This window comes from Ictidomys tridecemlineatus, chromosome 11 (assembly GCF_052094955.1).
Source record: "Ictidomys tridecemlineatus isolate mIctTri1 chromosome 11, mIctTri1.hap1, whole genome shotgun sequence".
NCBI lineage: Eukaryota > Metazoa > Chordata > Mammalia > Rodentia > Sciuridae > Ictidomys > Ictidomys tridecemlineatus.
This window is the reverse complement of record NC_135487.1, coordinates 122,102,362-122,127,094: the sequence shown is the minus strand read 5'-3', so window position 1 is coordinate 122,127,094 and position 24,733 is coordinate 122,102,362. Positions and strand designations below refer to the sequence as shown.

General features: G+C 55.9%; 1 protein-coding gene across 4 annotated transcripts in view; it reads left to right on the top strand.

Annotated features, from left to right (window-relative positions):
* The window catches only part of Kirrel1 (kirre like nephrin family adhesion molecule 1), an 86,165-nt gene that overhangs the window by 47,185 nt on the left and 14,247 nt on the right, over positions 1-24,733 (top strand). For all 4 annotated transcript variants that reach the window (XM_078027226.1, XM_078027225.1, XM_078027228.1 and 1 more), the window contains exons 2-4: positions 17,003-17,152; positions 18,853-19,002; positions 24,095-24,252. In XM_078027226.1, coding sequence (XP_077883352.1) covers positions 17,003-17,152; positions 18,853-19,002; positions 24,095-24,252 — 458 coding nt within the window. The remainder of the gene's footprint in view (positions 1-17,002; positions 17,153-18,852; positions 19,003-24,094; positions 24,253-24,733) is intronic.

Genomic DNA, 24,733 nt, shown 5'->3' with positions numbered 1-24,733 from the left:
TCTCGCTTCCTAGGAAGACAATTGCTCGCCAAGTTTTCCCAACGGGCTGTGCTGCCGCTGCTGCGGAGCTGACACTAGAGCTGACGAGTTATTAAAAATCCTTCATTATTATTCTGTACTGGCTCCCTCCCCCCTCCTTCCCTGCCCTGCCCCAGGCTTCCGAGGCCCATGGCTGTCAATGAGAAATGCCTGGAGGCCCCTAGCCAAGAGCAGAGGCAAGCTTTCCCACCCCCTCCCTCAAAGGGGCCCCCACAGATATTGGCAACCGGCCAGAGGCGACAGGTCCCACTCAGGGCCAATGATCGAGACACGGGGGTTCCTGATCCTACTCTCTGCAGGACTGGGATCAGAGCTAGTGCGGGTGCTCTGGGGCTCCAAGGTCTTTATAACGAGAAACAGTTGGAAGCCAGGAGGGACCTTCCGTCTCCAGGGACGCTGGTTAGGGAGACATCTCCTAGGTATGCACGTTCCAGACGACATCTGGGACCCGCTGCGGCGTCCCCTGGGGAAAGTGTGACAGGCTAACTCCATCATCCCGCTCCCTGAGCTGGGGGTCCAAACTCAGCTCATCCATCACACGTCCTCATAATCAGATCTGGCTGCAGCAAGAACAGAACATAATACTCGTCGGATCCTCTCCCGGGCGCGGCGGTGACAGGTCCTAAGAGATGTGGAGAACCGTGCTCCTCGGAGGTGTGAGAGGGTGGGCGGGGGCCTGCAGCCAGAGCTCCCTGCTCCAGAGTCGCGGGGCCATCAGAAAGAGGCTCCAGAGCAGCTCAGCACCCTGCACAGCACCCTCCCCCCCCCCCCCCGACAGCCTTCCTGGGCACTCTGGAAAGCACCCCCTTCGCCCAGGATCTGGGCCAGGGGTCAGGCTTTGGGGGGTAGATGTCAGGCTTTGGAGTCAGTTCCTTTAGCAGATGTCTGCTCCAATTCGCCTCCTCAGCCTTAATTCATTCTTATTACTGTCTCGAGGACCAGGTTCCTTTGTCCTGGGTTCATAACCTTGGACCAGCCCCCAAGCCCATGTTCAGCCCCAGTTTCTAGGACCCAGCCGCTGGGAAGGGGACAAAGGGGCAGAAGGCTTGGGTGGCTGGGTGAGAGGCAGGTAGGAGCATCCATGATGAGTCTTGAGAGTTCTGCCTCCATGGGTTGAGTGGGCACCTTTGGTTTGTCTCTGCCCTAAGGGAATTCTGAGGTCTGCATCTATCCCCAGGTGTAGGGGCAGGGAAAAACTGGGGTTAGAGTTAGAGGCAATGAGATTGGAGTAAGGCACAGTGGCCTTTAGTGTTAGGGTGGGGAACAGTCAGGGATTCGGGATTGGCTAATGCTAAGAATGAGGGTGGGAGAGGCAGGTGGGGTTGGGCTGGAAGCAGGGATTCCTGGTAAGGACCGAGGTTAACGGTTTAGGTCACCATTGATTCCATATGCATCTGGGGATCACTTATACTGGACCAGGCTCCGAGGGGACTTTGCACGCTCTACCTTCAATAGGCTCGCGTTCTACTGGACCTCTGGGGCTAGAGTGATCATTAGGGTTGCTCTGGGCTTGGGCGTGGTGCTGGGGTTGAGTTTGTGGGGAGGTTGCTGTTTGCAGTTGGGATTGGAGTAGGGACGCCCGTTCGTTGCGTGGAGCCATACAGGCTGGTGTGCAGTTTCTGGGTACGAAGTTCTTTCCTCCGAGGCTCTGCTCCTCAATTCTCTCCTCCCAATGCTTACCCAAGCTTGTCCGTGCTGTCTAAGGCTTCCTGGACTTACTGGAATCCGTTTAATGACAGCGACCATCTGCCACCCCTCCTGGTGATCCGCCCCTTCCCCTTCCTCTGCTTTTCCCAGCGGGGAGTCTGCCTCCTGTACTCCTGGAGGAGGGGTACCTGAGACCTCTGTCCTCTCTCACAGCTCAGCTGGGGGCCGGCATCTCTGACCTCGCCCCTCCCTCTGCATCCTCTGTGGTCACCAGGACGCACCATTTGTGCCCTTCCAGCTCGTCCCCCTCTGCAGCTCTGGTTCTCCCACTCTGTCTTTCAGGCATGGGGGACCTTCTGGCTTGGGTGACTTGTGAGTCTCCACCGTTCTCTGGGGAGCTGGCCTCTCCTAGGTTCCCCTTTGGCCTTTCAAGCAGTACCTCCTTGCCGCTCCCCCCTCCTTTCCCCTGTCACTCATTTCCTGGTCTGGGCAGAAGCCCCCTGCTCTCTGGTTTGGGTGGGCTCTTCCTCCTCTGTTCTCTCCCTTCGGAGGATACCCCCACCCCCGTCGGCCTCCTCTGCTGCCTCTTGGTCAGAGGAAATTTCTCATCCTGTCCCACTCCTCAGTTAGATGGGACCAGGGCCCTGGGAAACCCTTGCCCGCCCCGTCAGGAACAAGGGATCCTGTTAGGAACAGCCATTTGCATGGGCCGGGGACGTGGAGGAATGCCTGAGCAGGGTTGTGAGGCCCTGTCACTTCATTCAGGTAAAATAGCACGAGTCCCAGGTTGGCCCCCAGCCCAGAGTGTCAGGGGTGACAGGATGAAACACCAGGATCAAGAGTGGCATGGGGAGGAAATTTCAAAACTCCCCCATCCCCACCTTCCCTTTCGGAGAATTCTGTGCATGGACCCACTGAGGACCTGATTCCGGCAGGGTTCTCCGGGCGCTGCCCGCTCCTCGGCCTTTCCCACGAGAACCCGCCTCCCGTCCATCCACGAGAGATTGTGAGCTTGATTGACTCTGATGCCAGGAAAGGCCAGGGCTGCTCGTTGGAATGCACGCCACCCTGTCCCCCTCTCCGGGAGATAATCGAGGGGGAATATTGGCTCATCCAGGAAACGAGGTGCTAAATTTGTTGTGAGATTGGTGTCACAAGCAATCAAAGGGAGCCTCTCCGCATGGAGGGCCGGGCAGCGAAATGAGAAATCGCTAGGTTACGGCAGAGACCAGGGACAGCAGAGGTGGGGGAACAGGACAGCCCCTCCCCATTGCCCCCCGAGGAGCCGTGTTGGCAGGAGCCACACGGGGAGATCAGAAATGGAAGGAAGGAATCAGGGATGCAGAGAATGAGTGAGAAGGAAGGGCAGGCGGCTTCCTCAAGGTTTCCCCTGTCCCTGGGTGTCCGCGTCCTCATGGCCGCCGCCCCATCAGGCACCCCTCTGCAGCTTTGTGTGAAGCTTCTGGCTCTTCCTCTGATGTCTGGGCTGTACTGAGATGGAGATGTACTGACAGAGGACAAAGAGGCAGGTGAGCAAGGCTGGGTGTCCCCGGATCGGTGAAGTTTTGGGGTGAGTAGAACAGTTGGGAAAGACATGCCCGAGAGGCTGACCAAGGCCCAGGCTGGAGTGCCTGGTTTGGATGGGAAAGGAAATCCAGACCCTCTTAGCTGCGGCCTGAACAAAGGTGATTTGAAGACTCGAGACGGGTGAGGGTCTGGTGGGAGACAGCCGGGTGGCCAGCATAGGTACAAGAAGGTCACTCTCCCTTTTGTCAACCTCTTGCCTCCTTACAGAAATAAGGTCACCAAATTGCCCTGGCTTTCATGTGCTCCAGGGGTCTCAGAAACAGCCATCAAATCAGTATGCGTGGTCTTGACCAAAAAGTCTCCCACGGATTCTTGTCCTGGCCTTGCAATTGGTCACTTGCCACCATGTCCCCCACCAATGTCCTAAGAACTTCTGAGGGTGCTTCCGATGAATGGTTTGGGTCTTCCTGGTCCTCCTCTGCTCTGGGGGCAATTGTGTTCCAACTGGCAAGGGAACCAGGACCAGCAAACCAGGAAGGATCAGGAGAAGATCCCAAAAGCCCAGAGTACCCCCATGTGGCTCCTCGCCCCGGAGCCATCGACCCTGAAGGCCTACCTCTGGGCGGGAAGGCCGCTGCTTCGGGAAGGCCACCATACTGAGCCCCTGCTCTTACAGCCATTAATTATGGAGCCTCCACTTCCAGACTCCCTGAGCGCCCTGCTGCAAATTAACATTCCGTGCCCCTTGCACGGGTAGAATGAACCAAGTTAGATGCATCGATTCCGCAGCTGGTTGGGGCTGCTTTCACTCGACGCAGGATTGATCCTGGTGACCCCAACTTGGGGCTTCTAGAAGCGCCTTTGCGGGAAATCTTTTTAATGGAGATTAATTGGAAAAGCCTAGCATGTCTTGGATATAGGCAGAAAGTGTCCTGTTTTCCCGATATTTGTGAATAGGTGTGTCGTAACACTCGCATGCTTACCTAGGCGGGTGAGGGCTGACCGGTACACACGTACCTCTGGACCCTGCCACGCACACACCCACCCACCACCACCACCGGCCTTATTCCTTCTGATTCTTCTCAAACCTATCCCAGACCTTACCAGGTTGACACATGGCTTTTGCAAATGGCATCAGCCAGTCTCCACTTTTCTCTTTCTGAATCTGGACTTCTCTGTCTATGACCACTGTCCCTCAATAGCTCAGAAATTTCTGGACAGCAGAGCCTGAGGAATGCCCAGAAAGAGAAAGGGTTGACTGTTTAAAGATGTCTGATCTTGTTTCCAATTTCTTGATGTGCCCAAATCCCAGCCACTTCCAACTGCTCGCTGGACTTTCATGTCCCCATGTCTTGGCTCATGCTGTTCCCTTTGTCTGAAATACCCTTCCTCCTCCCCGCTCTCTGGCTGTTGAAATCCTTCTTGTCTTCAAGGCTCGATGCAGTTCTCATCAGTAAGTGTATATTGGTTGGACGTTAATGCCCATAAATACATAGACCAAGAAAAGCCACCAAGCGTATGGCTATAAAAAGAACAGACAAAGGCCAACCAGGTCTGGCTCCTAGCCTCGAGGACGACCGGTTTGGAAGACAGACATGTGACAAAATGCAGTTTATTTGACCATTCGACTCCATTAAGATGTCCATTCAAGGAGCCTACATTCAAGTTGTAAGACCCTCGTATCCACACATACAAGATATTTGGGGCCAGGTGTGGTGGCACACACCTGTAATCCCAGTGGCTCAGAAGGCTGAGGCAGGAGGTTCATGAGTTTGAGGCCAGCCTGGGCAATTTAGCAAGATCCTTTTTTTTTTAAAGGCTTCTAGGGGGAGCTGGGGGTGTAGCTCAGTGGTAGAATATATTCAAAAGAGTATTGAGGGGGTTAAGGTTGGTGCTTCCATCAATCCCACCCTGATTTCATCCTCAACATTGGTCACTACTGCATAGTATGACACTGGTAGAGCTTTTTCATTACTTAAGTAGTTACTAACTCATGTCCCCTGGTGGGATATAAGAGCAAGGACAACCTCCTGTTAATCCTGCATGCCGCATGCCCATCCCAGAGAGCACAGTGTCTGGCCTACCAAGACACCACCAGACTGAGCTATTTCTAGGATCCCAAAAGCTGTGTTTTTCTCAATTCCACACTGCGGCCATGCCCCGTGTCTTCAGAGAACACTTGTCCCTTCTCATTGGGATGACTCCTACTCATCTGTCAGAGCCCAACACAGACATGACTTCCTCTAGGATTCTTTTCTTGACCTTGGGCACTTTTCTCCATCACGGTGCACCTCACACTGTGTTGCTTGAATATTTGGGGATGCTTGATGGACGGTGGGAGGACTGCTTGCTGTGCTTGCCTTCACAGTCCAGGGTCTGGGACAATGCCTTAGAGGTAGTAAGCACTCCATATTTGTTACATGAATTAATGTACATTAAATCGAGTTGACTTTCTCTGTTTTATCCATGAATCAGTGCAGATAACAGACTAATAAGCATTTATTGAGCTTTGCACACTCATGGTGTGCAAAGCTCTGTTGTGCCAGTCATTTTACAACATGAACAACTAGGATTGCACCTATTGCTGCCAGGAGTTTACCATTTAATCATCTCTAGAAGGAACCAGAATAAAATACAATGAGACTACAGGTCTACCTCAGTACTATTATGTCCAAGCCTCATCACTGACTTGTTGAAATTTCTTGGTCAGTTGCTATGGGACACAGATTCTACTTACAACTTAACCTTCAGTTTCTAGTTAGATTGTGTTTTGACCAGTTGTTTCCCCTTCAAAATGCTTCTGTTCACAATTCTCTCCTTTAAGCCTCAAGTAAGTCCACCTTGATTGAGCGAACTGTCATGAATTGATTATTTGATTGGGCATAGGTCCAAAGTAGGAAGAAAATGTACGGATGTAAATAGAATCACAATGCACCACCATTGAAAGGGGTCCTAAATGTTATTAAGAGCCCTCTGGAGCGTGACTGCCAGGTGGTCATCCAGCTTTATGTGGGACACCCCATGGTAATGTGGGGTGCACACCCACCCACTATTAGAACGTTCCTATGTGAGTAAAACTCTCTGCTCCATGGGATCTACTGTCACTAACATGTGGCCTGCAGTGTGTATAGAAGGTGCAGTCCTGGGGCCTGGGGACACACCTGGGCTTGTAAAGTGTCTGTCAAGTCGGGCAATCACAGAGGCACTAGAGGAGAGCCAGGTGCCCTGTGGAGAGCATTGGTCAGAGCCGGGGCCTGTCCCCATCCGGGTTGTTCACCTGGCTCACGGGCTCAGACGGACCACCTGGAAATGCCAGAGAAACCTGCAGAGTCACCTGTGATGATGGTTCTAGATTCTGGAAGGAGAATAAGATCGACACCTGGATCTTTTTTTTGGGGGGGTGAGGTTGATGGAGAAGGTAGGGGTGGAGCTAGGGTAACATAAAAGCTCATTGAATTTAAAGTAGAGAAGTGTGCTTGGGAGCCTAGTATCAGAAGACCTGGATCTCCTCCTGGCTCTTTCAGTCCAGCCTACAGGATGCTCTCGCCGCTGCCCAGCGCTTCCCGGATCTTTTCACGTTGAGGCTGGTTTATTCAGGAGACTGCGCCTAAACGTGCCAGAACTGTATGGGGAAGCTGGGTCCAGCCTGTTTCTTCCCGGGCTCCGAGCCTGTTGGAGGGGACTCCGAGGTACCATTCTGGCTCCGCTCAGGCTGGACTCTGCAGCTAGTTCATAATAGTGGTAACTAAGAACTTTTAAGCTGGAGGAGGGACACTTGCATTGCAAACTGGCGCTGTCTTAATAATGGAGCTGCAGGGAGGCGGTGCCCATCCGCTGAGGGCCTGGCCCGAGGGCGTGGCCCTGGTGGAGGAGGGACAGGGGCCAGGCCCAGGAAAAAGTGTGTCTGCCCTGGGAGAGGCAGGAAGGCAGGGCGTGAAGGGCTAACTGACCTGGGTCCTCCGAGGGCAGGGTCCAGCCCCTGGAGGCTGCTTGCTGGAGGGAGAGGCTCAGTGGACCCGGGACCAGCCTTAGCTTGTGGGAGACGGGACCCCGACCTCGGTTGCCTTCTACATCGATTCCGACACCCAGTACTAATCCTCTCATAAGCCCCTCCATTTCTCAAGGATTTCGCTCCTTTTCTTTGACCTAAAAGCTCGAGCCCTTTAATTGAGGCCGGAGACCCTCCACCCTGTGCTGCAGAGGCCCAGCCTCCGGGCCTCTCACCTTCACCTCCCTGGGCCTCTCCAGTCCCCCTGCTCCTCTGCCCTTCTGTCTCCTTTCTCACTTCCCTCTCCCAGACGGTCTCCTTGCTCTGTGGTTCTTGATTCTCGGTTCTTACTTTTTACCCACCTTCCTTCCTTCCCTCCACAGTTCTTCTCTCAAGGTCCCTCCTTCTGTCCCCAGGGAGGGTCCTCACCTGCATGTCGCCCGCCCTGTGCAGGAGAGCAGGCTGGGGATGTGCCCCGTCTCCAGGGAGGGGCCTCAGTCACTGAGAACTGCCTCAGAAGCCACTAGGAATGTGGGGACAGGCCCACCCCAGACACCTCCTTCCTCACTGCCCTCTGCCTCTTCAAAATACAGGATTGGGGATCCCAAGCCCTCTCCTCCAGGTCTTCCCCACCCCTGCCCCCTCCTTTTGTACTGGGGATTGAACCCCCAGGGACACTGTATCCCTGAGCCATATCCCCAGCCCTTTTCATTTTTTTATTTTGAAATAGGGTCTCACTAATTTGCCCAGGCTGGCCTCAACTTGCAATCCTCCTGCCTCAGCCTCCTGACCCGTCCCTTTCATACCTTCGTGCCCTGAGCTCATCCTTCCCTTTACTTCCTTACCTGACCTTAAAATGATCTTTTGAGCTCCTTTCTCATTCCTCCTTCCACCAGCTCTTTTTATCTGCTTTGCTCTCTGCTCTCTGACATGCCTTCTTTCCATCCTTTCTCTGCTTTTTTTATCTTTTATTTTGTGTGTGTTGGTGGGTGGTGCTGGGGATCGAACCCACGACCTCCAGAGTGCACACGAGGCAAGTGCCCTGCTGCTGAGCTCCAGCCCTGGTCCTCCTCTGGCTTTGCATCCCTCCCCCTGTCCTGCACCTCTCTGTGCACTCTGAGACAGAAGGAGGCGCCGTGGTGGGCTCCTCTCATCTGGCTGCTTCCAAGGGTGAGGCAGATGCAGGGTCTTGATGCAGGGGGACAGATGCGCCCCCTTCTTGCCTGCCTCCCCCCCCCCCCTAGTCTGTGCCTCTCCTCATCTCCCACAGCCTTCTCTGTCTCTGTCCTAATTTCCGTTCTCTTTCCTCATTCTCGCCTCCCGGATGCGCTGAGTCCTGGGCTGCCCCCTGCCTGCCCCCCACCTCTCTTCCCTGGCCCACTGTGGCCAGATGGAGATTCCGGTTGTCTGCAGAACCGTCCGTCCGCCAGCCTGCCACCCCCGTCCGCCAGCCTGCCACCCCCTCCTGCTCGTGCCTGTCATACCTGCTGCAGCCAACCTCTCTTGGGCTCACCCTGCTATTGTCCTTCTCATAAAACATTCTCAAGGTCCCCTGCCAGGGCACATTTGCATAGAGCTGTCAGCTCAGGTCTGGCCCAGGTGCCTGGGGGTTGGAGGCCCAAACGGGACAGGTGGGAGTGCTTCCAGCCACACCTGCCACTCTTTTTCCGTTGGAGCTCAGTGTCCTTGTGAGTAGACCTGGGCTGGCAGGTGGCTGCAGCGACCCAGGCTTGCCTGTCCTCTCTCCTCCACTCACCCGCCAGGAGCCAGAGGGGGGAGTGTGAGGAGCTCTAACGGGGACTCACAGAGGAAATCAGTGGCCCATCCAGGACCTCTCTGCCACTGTCATTGTCACAAACCCACAGACCTCCCTCTTCTCTCCTTGTCTGAAGGTGACAGGACGTGGGACTGAGTCCTCAGGAGTATCCTGAAGTCTCCCTGCCACCCCAGTATTAGAGATCGAACCCAGGGCCTCATACACGCTAGGCAAGCACTCTACCAGTGAGCTACGTCCCCACCTTTTTATTGTCTTAAAGTGAGTTGCCGAGGCTGGCCTCAAAATTGCAGTCCTCCTGCTTCAGCCTCCCTAGTAGCCGGGATTCCCTGAGTGAACCACCGTCTTTGGATGTCAGAGCTGGAAAAGTCCTTGGGGGCCAAGTTACAGAGGAGAGCTCCCCTCCCCAAAGTCACACAGCTGGTTGGTGACAGAGCCAGGACCAGATATGCCCGCACCTCCTGACTTCTGGCTCAGGACACTCTGCCCCCCCCCCCCCCACACACACACCAGGACTGTGCTGGCCCATCCCCCTTGCCTCTTTCAGGGCCCGGTTCCTTCCTCTTTGAGTGACTAATCCATGGCCCAGGCTCGTCAACCCAGTTGCTCTGTCCCTGTGAACCCCAGCCAGCCCCCTCGTCTGCTCAAATGCAAAGAAACCAGGCCAGACCGTGGCCACTTGTAAAATCCCATCTGGTCCCTGGAAAGAGTCCCCTTTGGCCGTCCTCCCTGTATCCCCGGCCTCAGAAAGGGACATTGGGGTGCTGTGGCCAAGCAGGTTGGGGTGAGGGAGGAGTAACTGGGTCCTGTGCCTGTGGCTTGGGCTTCCAGAGAGGACGGGAAGGGAGAGGGTGGCGAGGGAGGGACGGACGTACGTTCCAGGGCATCTGAGCTCCCGGCTGCCTGGCGTCTTTTCCGCTTGCACCATAGAATGAAGCGCGAGCGCACGGGTGGGCAGGGGCGTGGGGTGAGGTTAGTCCTGGAGTATCTGGACTTGCCTGGGGGTGCTGTTTGTCACTGGGGATTCTTCGTCTGATATACAGAGGGCCTCACCTCTACTCAGACAGTCCTCTGAGCCAGTCAGTGGAGTTTCCTGACCCTTGAAGTCTTATCTGTCAAAGGAGTCGCTTGCGGCCTCTAAAGACAGTCACATCACATTTTTGACACGATAGGACTCTGGGCTGGGCCCCGTAGAAGGCAAGATCACCAAACCCATACCAGTCCCCTCCTGCCTGGGCAGCTGGGAGGGCACAGACCTGCCCCCACCCAGGACCTTCAGGTCTAAGGGTCGGCCTCTGTGGGCCACAGCCTGCCCCGGGTTTCTGCCTTTCTCTGGTTACTCTGCCCAGCGCCAGCCCAACTCACTCTCCCTGTCCTCTCCTCTCCTCCCTCCTTCTCTATCCAGAAGTGTCAATCTCTCCTCTCCTTCCCCCTTTGCTGGCCCAACCCAGAGAAGTGAAATCCTCTTTTCTCCATAAGAATCCAATGCGAGGGGCTCTCTGGCTGTTGTATTTTTCATGGAGCAGGAGAGGAATGACTGGGGGTGTGGGGGGAGTCCGGTGGGGGTAGGGGAGCGCCGAGATGTGAGAGGAGAGAGGGAGGGAGAGTGGAGTGTGGAGAGATTTAGTTCCATCTGAAAGCTGTCGGTGCGAATCAAAGGCTTCCCTTTGAACCAGCAGCAGGATCTGCAGTGGAGAGCTCAGGGACTGCTCCGGCCCAGGGGGTTCATTACTGCTCGTTTGATAAATCCGGGGAGACAGGGCTTGGCCTCCACCATCCTCCTCTCCTGCCGCCCTGCTCCCTGGATTCTCATGTGCCTGGCCCCACTCCCTCTCCAGTCCTGAGCCTGGCAGGCAAGGCTCTGGGAACATGACCGCAGGGGCACCCGTGCCAGGACACAGAGTCGAGGGTGCCCGTGGGCAGAGGCAGATGTAGACTTGAATGTAAAGGTGCAGGAGGTGCAGCTGTGGGCGTGTGAATGAATGTGTGTGCGTGTGTGGGTGTTGTGGTACACATATGCCCACAGGAAGTGCAGGACTAGCCGGGCATGGTATAGCACCTGTAATCCCAGCTGCTGCTCCGGAGGCCCAGGTGGGAGGATTGTGAGTTCAAGGCTAGCCTTGGTGACTTAGCAAAAGCCTGTCTCAAAATTAAAAATAAAAAGGGCTGGGGATATGACTCAAAGGTACAGCACCTCTGGGTTCAATCTCCAGTTCAAAAAAAAAAAAAAAAAAAGTGCATGACTGTGTGAAACTGTAAGCATTTCCATCCCATAATAGGTTTAGAGGCTACTTCCTAGTTCTCAATTAAATATGAGATTTGAGGGTTGGGGATGTAGCTCAGTGGTAGGGCTCTTGCGTAGCATGCACCACACACTAGATTTGATTCCCAGCATCACAAAAGCAAACAAACAAAAAAAAATAAAATAAAACAACAAATGAAATCTGACCTCTCATTCCTCCCCAGGCTCAGTGGAAACAGGAGATGTGTTCAGGCACAGAGTTTAGCTTAGCTCTTACCCCAGTGCTGTGGGGGTGGAGGGGGAAGTTGGAGAGCAGAGCTGGAAGGCTAGTGTCCCTTGCAGGTCAGTGTTGAGAGGGGGCAGAAGAAAGAAAGAAAAGGGGGAAGAGGGGCGCAATGCCGCACGCCTCTCATCCCAGCGGCTCGGGAGGCTGAGACGGGAGGTTCAAATCCAGCCTCAGCAACAGCAAGGTGCTTAGCAACTCAGTGAGACCCTGTCTCTAAATAAAATACGAAATAAGGCCGGGGACGTGGCTCAGTGGCCGAGTGCCCCCGAGTTCAATCCCGGGTATGGAAGAAAGGAAGGAAGAAAGGGAAAGGGGGACATAGCTGAAGCTAAGGGGGCAAGAAGAGTAAACCAGAGCGTCCCTGCTCTCCAGGGCTCCCAGGGGCAGGGGGACAGAAGCACACAGCTGGGTAACTTTTCATCCAAGGCGAGCTGTGGTAAGTGCCCAAACAGTGCCGTGGGAGAATGGAGGAGGAACTTCCAAGTCTGAGGCTAGAGGAGCTTTGTGTTACAGGGTGGGGCACCACAGAGGGCAGGAGTTCACCTGAACCGTCCTTTCTCCCCCTGCCACGCACCACGTCCCCATCTCTCCACCTGCCGTCTCTGCTTTGGCCCGGGTCTGTGTCACTTCACGGGCGTCTGTGCTCACGGATCTCACGTGGTGCCCTGGGAGAGCCCGTGCATTTTCCAGCCTGAGTTCTTTCCAAACCCCGGGCTCCATTTCCTTCCTCTGAGGGTCTCCTTTGCTCTCCCCCCGAGTGTCTGTGTTTCTCAGTGTCGTTTGCGCCTCTGTCGGCCTACCCCTTGGGCCGTGTGCGTGCACACGCGCTCCTGCTGGGGTGTGTGGACAGCTCCGTTTTTCTCCTCCTGCCTTCGCATTGGCTACTTGAGAGTTCTGTGATGTTCCCTGAAGACAGGAGGGGAGGACATCAGAGCAGGTTGGAATTCACTTAAAAACATGCGCAGAAGCAGGATGGCCCCCAGGTGAGGCCCTCGATTTTGATGCTGTTTAACAGGAGGATGGTCTGTTTCCCTCTCTGTCTGCAGTCACACCTTCTGTGCTCCCTCCACCCCACCTCCTGCCCCACGGACGCTTCGCCCTACAGCCCCCAGTTCCCCTCATTGCTGTTGGGTGCGGGTTTAATTTCCTGGAAGTGGATACAGGCGCAGATTGGGAGTAAAAAATTGAATCCGGGTCCAGGAAAGACCCTGCTCTGGAACAGATGGCACAAGGCAAGGTGCTCAGGGAATGTGTCTGGACGTGTGCATATGCCATGGCTTCCGGGTCCGTGGCACCTTCACACTCAAGGACATACAGTAGCGAGTGCCCCCCGAGGCAGCCAGGCCCCTCTACCCTTCCTACCCATCAGACATGGGCACCCCCTGTTCACTTTCCGCTCATCCACCCCCAGGACTCTCTCCTCGTCCTGCCTGAGCACTGTTCTCCCTCCCACTGCAGAGAGGGCGCTGTCTCCTCCTGTTTGTTTGCCCCCGTCTCTGAGCGCCTCCCCGGCGGGGTAGGGGATGACAGAGGCCTGATGTGGATATGGAGTGTGGGGGGCAGAGAGAACAGGACACGGGGCTTTCCCCTAATCCTGAGCCAGCGTGGGTACCACCTGGGGCATTTGGAGTTCATCTCACTCACCATCTGGAGTACAGGGGCTGTCTGGGGACCTGAAACCCTGCTTGTGACGTGGTGCAGGCTCAGATCTAGGTAACCTTCCCATGGACTGACATTCTGGAACCGCTTCATTCCCATCTTCTCTGGAATCTCCACTGAGTCATTCCCTTCTTTCCAGACTCCGTTGTCTCAGTCAGGCCTAACCCAAGGGTGAGTTTTACTTCCAAATCCCCAGAAAGACCGATAATCACCACCTTCTTCATTCTGTGCCTGCTCAGGTTTCCTGCGGTCCCTCCAGTTGTCTAACTGCTCAGGGTCAAAATGACAGTAGGTATCGATCAGAGGGTACAGGCAGGGGACCCTATGGGGCGTGACATCTATCCCATGTCTTGGAGTAGGCCTCATCTTTCCCAAACTTACTAAGGAGGAAATGAAGCTTAGTAGGTCAGTCCCTTGGCCAAGGTCACCAGGTTAGGAAGCCCCAGAGGCACAATGTAAACCGCATTCTCTTTCCTGCACTTGGCTCCTAGGATTTGAGCAGAAAGGGACAGTGGCAGTCTCGCTGCTCAGACCTGTCATCGTGCAGGTGAGCAAGTGGAGGCCCGGAGGAGGGAGTGTTGTGCCCAAGGACACTGGACTCCTCACTTGTGCAAAACCCATCTCCTGACTCCGAATCCAGGCGCTTCCCACCTCTGTCCTGTCTTTCGCAGGGTCAACCGCCACCTCACTCCAAGTGGACAAGGAGCCAGCTGCTCACTGTCCTCTGCAGATTTCAACAAGAGACCAGAGTGACCAGGCACCATGCAAAAAAATTATGGATGTCAATTCCATCTCTGAGCCAGGGCTTACTGGCCACTCCACTCTTAAGCCCTTCACCCGGGGCTCCAGGGGCCAGGGGAAGGAGAAACGTGAGTGTGGAGAGTTTGCAGTGTGTAGCTGCTCTAGAGAAATGCGCAAGGATATGAATAAATTTGAATAATAATGAGGGCAATGCCTGAATTAATAATGCTGGCTGCTCACCTGACCCACCCTCCCCCCATTAACTCGGCACCTGCCACCCTCATCCCTCAAAATGGGAAGGAACCTTTCCTTCTGAAGGAGAAGTCACGTGTGGGAGAAGGACCCTGTTTCTCATTTCCTGGTCCCCGGCCGACCCAAAGGGCCCAACTGGTGCACTTAACCGAGAATGAAAAGGCTGCGTGAGATTATATTGTCCTATGGCCACCAACCTGCTTCTCAGCCACTAAGGTGGATGGATGTCCAGTGTCCAGGGACTCAGAGGGAGGACATGTTAGGCCTGATTCTTGGGACCCCAATAGACCTCCAGGAGCCGAATCCGATGCAGTCACACAAGGGTCTTTATTTCAAGCTCGAGCCTGGACTCACAACCGTTCCCAATGCAGCAGCGGTCCCAGGGAGTGAGCCCCGGTCCTTTGTTCAGTGAGATTTTATAGGTTTTGGGGGGATACTCTATGCGTCACAACATCACACAGCAAATCATTCCAAACCACGGGAAAATCAAACAACAACTGTTAACATTGATTAGCACATTCAATGGCGGGAACAAGTTGGGTAGGGGGGATTGGCTAGTACAAGAAGGGGGTTCATTTGAACTGATTGGTTTAGGCCACGAGGGGAGTACGTGCTGAACTACATGGTTTCCCAACACGTTATCAACCACCATAAACTACTGGGGGGTCATCTGGCATCCCAGGTATTTCCCTGTCTCATGCTGACTGGTGGTTGCTGGGAGGTTGCTATGGATCTCCACCTAGCCTGACTGAGTCAGGGCCACCTGGCTCTGCAGATCTCTCCTGTTATTTGTAGATGAACAACTCAGCAGGGTGGGTATGTGCCCGGGAGTGCTCTGTGGGTCTTTCCAAGGACAAGGGTCACACCCCCTTCCTTGGACAGGCTTTGCTCTGAGGTAAGAGGCTGGTTTCTCAAAAATGGAGTCACATCAGTTTCTCAGACAGAGCATGGCCCCTGGCCTTGGGAGAGAGGTTCCCATTCCAGAAGAACAGATGAGACCCCACCCACCTGTTCCCCTGGGTCTCCTGGCACACAAGACCATGGGCGTAAGCCCTGATAGCTAGCGGGAGACAGGAAGCCCTGGGGGCAGAGCTGTACCAACAGGACTGGGCCTGGGACTAGCTGGGATGGCCATGGAGTCCAAGGATGGGTTCAGGAGGCTTCCTGGAAGCGGGAAATGTGGAGTGGATTTGGGAAGATGGGAGAAAATGGGGCTGGGGGAGAAAAAAAGAAGGTAGAACGCATCGGCTACGCCCGGTGGGGTTCAACCCAGCAAAAAAAATGGAGGGGATCAGATGGATTGTGGGACTGGGGTTACAGTTGAGCAGCAGAGCTCCTGCCCCGCACACCCAAGGCCCTAGGTGCATTCCCAGCACTGGAAACAGACAAATAGAAAAACTAGAGGTGTCAGCAGTGGCTTAGGGAGAGGTGCTGAAATGGGGAGAGGCTGAGTTCCGTTCCTCTACACACAGAAGCAGTGGTAGGTAGGTCAGAAAAAAATTGGGGGAAGATGGGTTTGGAAAGGATTGGATTCGGGGATTTGGGACTCTGCAAAGACTTGGGGAGCTAGGAGGGACAGAAGAGGGAGGAGCCCCTGCGTTCTGGAGAAAGCTGATTTGGTCACCTTGGTGTGACCGATCGGGAGCAGGGCAGACAAGCCGGAGACCTCTCCCTCTGCTGTCCTCTAGCCACTCCGTCCCCTGCCGTCTCCTTTCCCCGGAGCCCAGCTCCTCCAGCTCTGCGAGGTGCCCAGGGCTGTGGGGCCGACTAGCGATGGAGTGAGCCCAGCGATGGAGCTAGCGGGTGGGTGGGAGCAGTGGGGGAGAAGAAACCCGCAATCCAATTCCCTGCTCCATTTAGGCTCCACAATTAAAGGCAATTACTCTGCAGTTCTCTAATCAAATGCTCCCGGCCGAGATGCCAGCCGGGCAGCCATGTGTAGCTCCTGCAGCCGGAGGGAGAGGGGAGCACAGTCACACGGCCTCTCGGCTCGGCTCTCGTGGTGCAGAAGCTGAGTGTGTGCAGGTGTGTCGGTGTGTCCACCCTCGTGCCCCCGTACTGGGCCAAGGGGTAAATACATGGATCAGGGACAGTGTCCACTTTCTTGTGGATCTAGTCCCCACCCAGGGAGCTTCTGTGCACACGTATGGCACGTGGACCCACCTGCCCTGTGGAATCTACCCCTCTGCCCTTGCTGCCTGGGGGATCGTGCCTGGCACTGTTGCCCACCTGTTGGCTCACGCCACGTGTCCAAGAAGAGTCATGGGGGTGTATTCGTGTGTGCGGATGGGCCTAGTCCCAGGGACCTGGGGGGGGGGCAGAGGGGTGGACTGCAGCGTCTCCAGGGGCTTTCATTATCAGTGCGTCCTGCATGAACTTGGGTATATGGAGAGGCAGTGGGTGGGGTCTTAGAGGAACAGCCCAGGACCTGCAGGACAGCGACCCCAGCCCTACTGTGAACTCACTGGGTGCCTGTGGTTCAGATCCACTTTTCCCTGGACCTCAGTGTCTGCCTCTGCAAAATGAGAGGGCTGGGCCAGACCCATCTCTAAGGCCTTTACATAATACTGCACCACTGCTGATTGCTAAGCACCTCTGAAACCCGCTCCCGAAACTCACTCCGTGGGCCACTGAGGGAGAGCAGGGTAGAGGGCAAGCCCGTGACGTCTTGGAAGGTTCGGGTTGGTGCTGAAATAGGACAAGGGCAAGAAGTCCTCCCCCCGCCAGGCCTGAGGCTGTGTCCTGCCTGCCTTTTCTTGGGGTGGGTGGGCGTGGGAGCCCGAGAGGGGTGGCCTCTTGGTTGGAGACCCCCTGTTTCCTTATACAATGCCCACTTTGGCTTCCCAGGGACCCAGACCCGCTTCAGCCAGGAGCCAGCTGACCAGACTGTGGTCGCCGGACAGCGGGCGGTGCTCCCCTGTGTGCTCCTCAACTACTCTGGGATTGTGCAATGGACCAAGGACGGGCTGGCCCTGGGTATGGGCCAGGGTCTCAAAGGTGAGTGGGACACTGCGGGGCCACCCAGCTTCCTGACGGACCCATCTGTACCCCGGTTCCCACTCCCAGCTTGGACTCTCCTCTCTCCATCTCCTCCTGAGCTTTGTCCTGCCCACCCTGCATCTCTGTCTTTCCTCCCCACTGTGGAAGCTGGGGAAAGGCAACCCACAGCCTGGAGATCAAGGGAAACCCGAGACAGACAGACAGACAGACGACACTGAGGTGCTGCAGGCCGACAGGTCAAGCAGGAGGTGCTGGGACAGTACCGTCACCTGTCTGCTGGCGAGCTCCAGCACTTTGTCCCTCAAGTGCATCGCACAGGCTGCCTCTGCTCCCCCTCCACCACCCCCAAACACCACACACACACACACACACACACATACACACACACACACACATTCAGGCCATGTTTGCCAAAAGCTCATTTTAACATCAGCCTGAGCACTTACTCAGTTATTCACTCAACAAGCGTTTATGAAGCACTGGCTGTGAAGCGAGTGTTGAGAAAAACATAATGATTCAGTCAGAAGCAAACAAACCCCCAATCCTCCTATGCTCCCAAGCCAGTCAAGAGCCCGTGGAAGGGCCCCCTGACAGAACAGGTGAGGAGCCGGGCCAGCAGGGCTGTCCTCCTGCCTTCACCACCTGCCGGCTGGGTGTTCTAGGAGAGTCACCTCCCTTCACTGAGCCTGGTTTGCTGCAGCGTGAAACAGGCCTACCTGTCCCTTTGGAGGTGTGCCTGCCTTCCAAGTGCACCTGTGGGTCTTGCAGGCAGGAAGGGAGCCAGAGTGTTGGCTGTGGAGTACTCTCGTGGCCTGGGGAGGGGCTGTGTGTGTTTCTGTTCTTCTTATTTTCGAGGGGGTTGAGATGACTTGCTGTGGATTCCAGGGAGGGGAAATTGGTGTGGAGCAATCTGTTAGGAAGGGTTTGGTGCATCTATCGATGATGGAAAGAGAAACCAGGAGAGAGGAAGAGAGAGAGAAATCAATAGATATGGAGTGAGAAGAATCGATAGCCTCTGGACAGAGGGAGATCGTGGGAGGGGGCGGGTAGTGGGAGGCCAGGGGAATGGGTGGGAGGCTGCAGGAGGGAGGAGAAGGGAGAAGGAACCGAGAGGACCCCTGAATCCAGCCATCAACCTTGCGAGGAAACAGGACTCTGCTTAGGGGCCCCCTGCAGGGAGCTGGAGGACTCTGCCTGGCCCACACCTCCCTGGTGAGTGGCAGGGGGCAAGACCCGGGCCTGCTTGGGCTTCCCGCTGCCTGGCCAGGTCCCACAGAGGCGCCCCCAGTGAGCTCATGTCTGTGGTGCGATGCCCTATATTCCCCTCTCCCCCTCCCTCCTCCCCTGCTGCCTGCCTCTCCCCCTCTCCCTTTGCTATCATTATGAGAGACATTTGTCTGCAAACAGCTTCTGAGATTTCATCTGCTCCTGCTCCTCTCCCGCTTCTGCTCTCCCCTGGTTTCTGCTCCCCCCACCCCCGTCTGCCCCTCCTGTTTCACGGCTCCCCGTCTCTCCACGGGGGGTCCTGACATTCTCCAGTCTGGCACTCCATGATGTCACCTGTCAACGGTGGCCCAGGAGAGGGCAGAGCAAGACGTCCTGACCGGAGATGAGATGCGGGGAGAGGATGAGTCCTTGGGGACAGGGGGGGGCGGTCCTGGCCCCGGGGCTGGGTCTCATCCTTTCTGTTTCTGCAGCTTGGCCACGGTACCGGGTTGTGGGCTCTGCGGACGCCGGTCAGTACAACCTGGAGATCACCGATGCCGAACTCTCGGACGACGCTTCTTACGAGTGCCAGGCCACGGAGGCCGCCCTGCGCTCCCGGAGGGCCAAGCTCACCGTGCTCAGTAAGGATCCAGGGCCCCTCAGTGCCCCCACCCTGTCTCCCCCGCTCTCCCGTTCCCTCCTTGACTCCCCCCACCCCAGCTTCTCCCTTCATTCCTGGCCTCGTCTCTGCCCCGCTCTCTCTCCCTGGTTCTCTCTCTACAACTCCTTCCTTCAATGGCTTCCCAAATCCAAATGCAGGTGAAGACTTCTCATGGCCTCCATGGGGTCGGTTCAGTCAAGGAAGGCTGCCTGGAGGAGGAGCATGTTTAGGGGGCTGGTGGCCGGGCAGGTGGCGTGGGCCTCTACTTCAGCCTCTGCCCAGGCCACTCCAGGGACCCAGTCCCACCTCAAGTGGAGACAGGGCTCTCCTGAAGGGAGAGGAAAAGTGTGGGGTGGTGGTCAGAGAGCGTCCCCCTCTTCCCTTCCACCTGTCTCCGTTGCTTCTGATCCCCAGCAGTGGCCCTTCTAGCCATGGCTGCCTCCTCCCTCTCTCCTGCCTCTCAGATTCACCTGTGCCTCCTGGGGACCAGGGAGCTGAGCTGGAAGAGTAGGCCTGAGGCTGGGCCCCGAGGGGCGGGGGTCCTGCTGCGCTGCCCCAGGCTGAAGCTTCAGGAGGGCTGCCTCTGGGAAGCCCTGCTCCCGGCGGGGCCCACAGGGGACCAGAGCAGATGTCCCTCTGCAGTCACCCCTGGGGCATGTGCATTATGAAGGGACTCTCCTGCACGGAAGCCCAGGACCGAGGCCAGCCCTGCGGCGCCCTGGCCCCTCTCCCCCGGCCTCCCCCCTTTCTGTCTCCCCAGCTCTGTGGTCTGGAGGTGCCTCGGCCTCCCTTCTGCCCGTCTCTGGCCTGGAACCTTTCTGCCTGTGACCCTCTGTGCCCGTGTCATTGATTTTTGTCCCCATCTCGTTCCTTCCCCCAGATGGATCTGTGCCGCTCCCCCCTCTCTTCCCTCCCTGTAACCAGAAATCGTTGAAGTGGGGGGGCTCGGGAGGGGGGGCTCGGGGGGCTTTCTGATTCTGAGGGGAGAGGAGTGAGATTGTGACAGGTTGTCTGGGTGGGCTGCTGGGAGCCCCGAGACCTGGGTCATTTGGATCCTAAAGAGGTCACGACCCCTGGGCACGGGGTTTCTCCTCCATCATGCGGCACAGTGACGCCCGCCTTTTTTAGCAATTGCCGCCTGGCTGCTCCCTGCACAGGGAGCTGTAAACTGTGAAGAGGCGCCCGAGTGTGAGGTGTCAGGACAGGCGAGCACCGGGGAGCCCAGCAGCTGGTTTCTTTGGATGGAGAGGCCCCAAAGGACTAGGATTCCAGGCTGGTTGGCGACTTGCTCTTCCTCTCTAGGACTAAATCAGGAAGAATAGCCAGGAGCAGGGTGGGACCCCAGAGCAGGAATCAGAGCTAAGCACAGGATGCCAACGTGTCATCTTGTCACCCTGGACAGGGCATTCCAAGGGAACCGTGGTTTAGGGGAATCCTTCCTTCCTTCACCCTCCCCAACTGCCTCTGTTTTGGACCCTGGAAGGTGCTGCTTCTGCCCTGGAGAACTCCCATCCTAATGAGGGGTCCTGAGACTCTTCACTTCTCTCTCGAGTATCCCCAGTACAGAGACGGAGAGCTAGAGACGAGGAAAATCCAACTAAGCCAGGGCTTCTCATGGCCTCCATTGGGTTGGCTCAGTCAAGGAAGGCTTCCTGGAGGAGGAGAATATCAAAGGGAGCCCTAGATGCAGGAGTGCCTTGTTCAAAAGCTTGTAGGTCAACAAGGGCCCGCTGCCTCAGCAGGGACACTGGCTTAGGGGAGGCTGGGGTCAGTGTTGGGTGGGGTCTTGCTGGTCTGGCTTGAATGTATGATCAAAGCAGGGAAAGGCCCTGGGAGTCAGAGAGCTGGGCTGGGGATACAGCTCAGTGGGTAGAGTGTTAGCCTTGCATGCACAAGAGTTCTGAGCCCCGGAACCACCAGAAAAGAAGAGAGAGAGAGAGAGAGAGAGAGAGAGAGAGAGAGAGAGAGAGAGAGAGAGAGAGAGAGAGAGAGAGCGCGAGAGCGCACATGCTCTCTGCCTGGGAGGTAGGATGTTTAGTCTAGCTGCACCTTTCCCTCACTCTGCCCGCTCCTGGTCTCTTTCTTGAGCCCTGAAATGCCTGGCAGAGGTGCCCCACAGAGCTAATAAGAAAGCCTGACATTTCTCTTTGCAGTACTGGGGATGGAACCAGGAGCACTCTACCCCTGAGCTACATCCCCAGCTCTTGTTGTTTGTTTGTTTTGAAGCAGGGTCTCACTCAATTTCCTAGGCTGGCCTTGAACTTGCCATCTTGCTGCCTCAGCCTCCTGAGCAGCTGGGATTCCCAGGCATGTGCCACTGGGGCCCCCCAGAAAGCGTGATATTTCTTGCACCCCTCCTGCTACCCAGAGCCTTGGCTCCAGGCAGCCTGGGGCCCAGAGACCGGGCAGGCCACAAAGGAGGAGGGTGCTGTGCCCTGGGCCTGGGATCAGCCTTCCTGTACACACCAGCTTCATAAACCCCCCCTCAGCCCCAGCCCGTATGCCCCTGGCCCACCCCACCTCCCCAGGCCAGCCATCTTCACAGAATGAACTCTTTCATTCTTGTTTACGGCAGGCTGTGAGAGGAGGCCTCCTGCTCCCCGGCAGACGCAGACACAATATAGATCTGCAGACCGACAGCTCATTAGTCACAGCAATAACAACCAGAGTGCACTGCGATGGGCTTAGCTTTGGGGTCAGGCAGGCCTGGCCCGCATCCCAGCTGTGCCACCGAGTCCGCTCTCGTGGCTCTGAGTGCGTTGGTGTCACCTCCGGAGCCTCAGCTCCTCCTGGGTAAATTAGGGTTAGTGATATTCCCAGGAAAGGATTAGGGAAGGACACCTTGTGGTAAGGTAAAATAAAGTCACCTGCCCGAGACACTGAGCTGACACAAGGCCCACTTCCAAGGAAGGATGCAATTGTCGTCGATCGTATCACACTTTCCAGGTGGCTTCTCTCCCTCCATCTCCTTTTACCCCCACAACTGCAATTCTGGGGAGTCGGTATCAATGTTAGTTTTGAAATTTCACAAATAAGAGGAACAGAGGGCGTGGACACACGGATACACAGATTGAAGTCACAGATCCTGAGATCTCGTTCGTACGCAGGAGAACAAGTGGACTCCTGCACCCTAACGGCTGGTGTCCTTTGCCCAGCTGTGGAGGGCAGAGTCGGGCTCACAGAGAGTAGACACAGAGTTTGAAAAGACTAGAAAAAGGTGGGCTGGAGGGAGGAGTGACAGATGGGGAGTCCTTCCCTGAACAAAGGGAACACAGAGCTCACGGGAGGAGCTCAGAAGCTCACCCCGGAGCGGCCCTGCATCTGGGTGTGCATGGCATCTCCACCTGTAGAAGCTCAGGGCTCTGGTCACCCAGGACCCTATTTCCTGGTAGGACACCAAGGTGCGACCTCAGAGGGGCCCTGAAAGACCAGGAGACCCGGAGAGGCAGCCCCTTACTCATCTCTCTCCACGTTTCTCTAGTTCTCAAGCTGCTTCTCACCTGCATCCCCATCTGGCATTGGAACCAGATGCATCTGGGTGCAAGAGGAGGAGCTGGGGGGTTCAGGATGGTCAGCCAGGCGGGAGCCAGAGCCACTGCTCACGACTCGGGGAGGGAAGTAAAACGAACACATTTTCCATTTCACAATCGAATCACACGACACCGTCTACATACAGCATCCCACAGACATTCCAGCGAGTAGGGATTAAGTCTAATGAAGAAACTAAGACTCGCAGACTCCAGAGACTCACCCCAAATCACAGACAGGAGCCAGGATCTGAAACCCCAGGAGCTTGGTTCTAAATTCCATTCTTTTCCCAGGATACCACGCGGCATGCGTGCATTGAACAGAACGCTGGCACAGGCCACCGGTGGAAACCCCAACATAGAGAAGCTCATTTCATAAGCTCCAGGACAGCCCTTCCTCCCCAGTTCCATGCACTCCCAGAGTCTCCTTTCAAGGGTCCCATTTGGAAAGCTCCCTTAGAGTCCTCCTTGTCTTCCCCAAAGAAGCAGAAACACATCTTTTCTCATTTCTAGCTGATGGTCGCTGTGGGGACTAAAAAGATTACAATCAAAATCCTCCTGCCTTTATCCCATCAATTGTCCATTTATTAATTCAGCAAAAAAATCTCCCCAAGAACCTCCTAACGACCAAGCTCTGGACACGTTGAGGGTTTAGAGTAAATAAAAAGAGCCCATGCCCCAAGGCAACTCGCAATCTGATCACCTGAGCATTTAGAAGACTGCAGAGATTGGAGATAGAGAGGCCCCCCCACCACCACCATTTGCCCGCATCAGATATCTGACCATCGGATTCCTTAAGCATTTAGTAAAGGGCTGCTTTGGTCTAGGCACCAGAGACTATATATTAATGTTCGTAGGAGAGGATCTCTGCTTTCCAAGGGGTTTTGGTTGGGATCGCGTTAGATCATCATGGCAAGGAATTCAGATACAGATAAGAGGAGTATTTAGCCAGTGCTGAGAGCTATGGGACTGTCTGGGGAGTGGAGCATGGGAAACTTTGTGCATGCACTGAGACCCCAACAGCAGCTGTGAGCTAAGGACAAACCATCATGAAAGAACAGTGAGGTGCAAAGCTGCAGGGCCTGGCTGGAGGGCCCCAGAGCAGGGGGCTGAGGTGCCTGCACTCATCATGTTCAGGGCAGTTGCTCCAAGGCAGAGGAGCAGGCTGGAGGGGGGTGGGTGCAAGAAGCCCTGTGGAGGTAGACCCCCTTCCCTAGGTAGGAGCTGCACTCCAGCCCCGGGAGCCCAGCCCTCTCCTGAGTTCAATGCTACCGCTCCATCTGTAGTATGTATCCCATGACACCTGAGCCATCATGGGGAGGTGTAGTAACAAACAATGGTCCAGGCTAGGAAAGAATAGCCATGGTGGGAGGCTGGGACCGGCACCAAAACATAGCGTGGGGCAATACGGTCACTGTAAGTCAGGGGTGGGCGGCACCACCCTGCAGAGAGGTGTGGATGTGGGTGCAGGGATGCCTCTGTGGGCAGAGGTCTTGGTCAGGAGGGCCACAGCTTGGGCTGACATTGCTTTGCTCTCCCCCGCAGTCCCCCCAGAGGACACCAGAATTGATGGAGGCCCTGTGATTCTGCTGCAGGCGGGCACCCCCCACAACCTCACGTGCCGAGCCTTCAACGCCAAGCCTGCAGCCACCATCATCTGGTTCCGGGACGGGACGCAGCAGGAGGGCGCTGTGGCCAGCACGGTGAGACGCCAGCCTGCCCCCTTGGCTCTCTTTGGCCCAGCCCTAGGTCACCTTTCCGTCCCCACGGGGATTTGACCATACAGTGGGGAGAACATAGATGTGAGAAGGGAAAAACGGAGGTCTAGAGAGCTGGATTTCCGGGTTCACTGTGCCAGTCGGCTGAACAGCAGTGGAGGATCGTACTAGCCGCTGCCATTGATGAAGCACCTCCTGTATGCCAGGTCCCTGGACAGTCTCCCTGTGAGCTCACAAAGGGGTGACCGATAACCAGAGAAGTTGTGTGCCTTGCCAAGGTCACCCAGCTGGCGAGCTGGGATTTGAACCTGGGTCTGACAGTGCTTTCTCTCCATGAGTCACCTCTACCCATTTCCTTCAGCATCAGGTTGGCACATTATCCCAATCACGACAACTCAGAGGTTGGGGAAACGGGGATTTCCACGGATGTTTTATTGATAAGGAATCCAGACAGTGAGTGACTTGC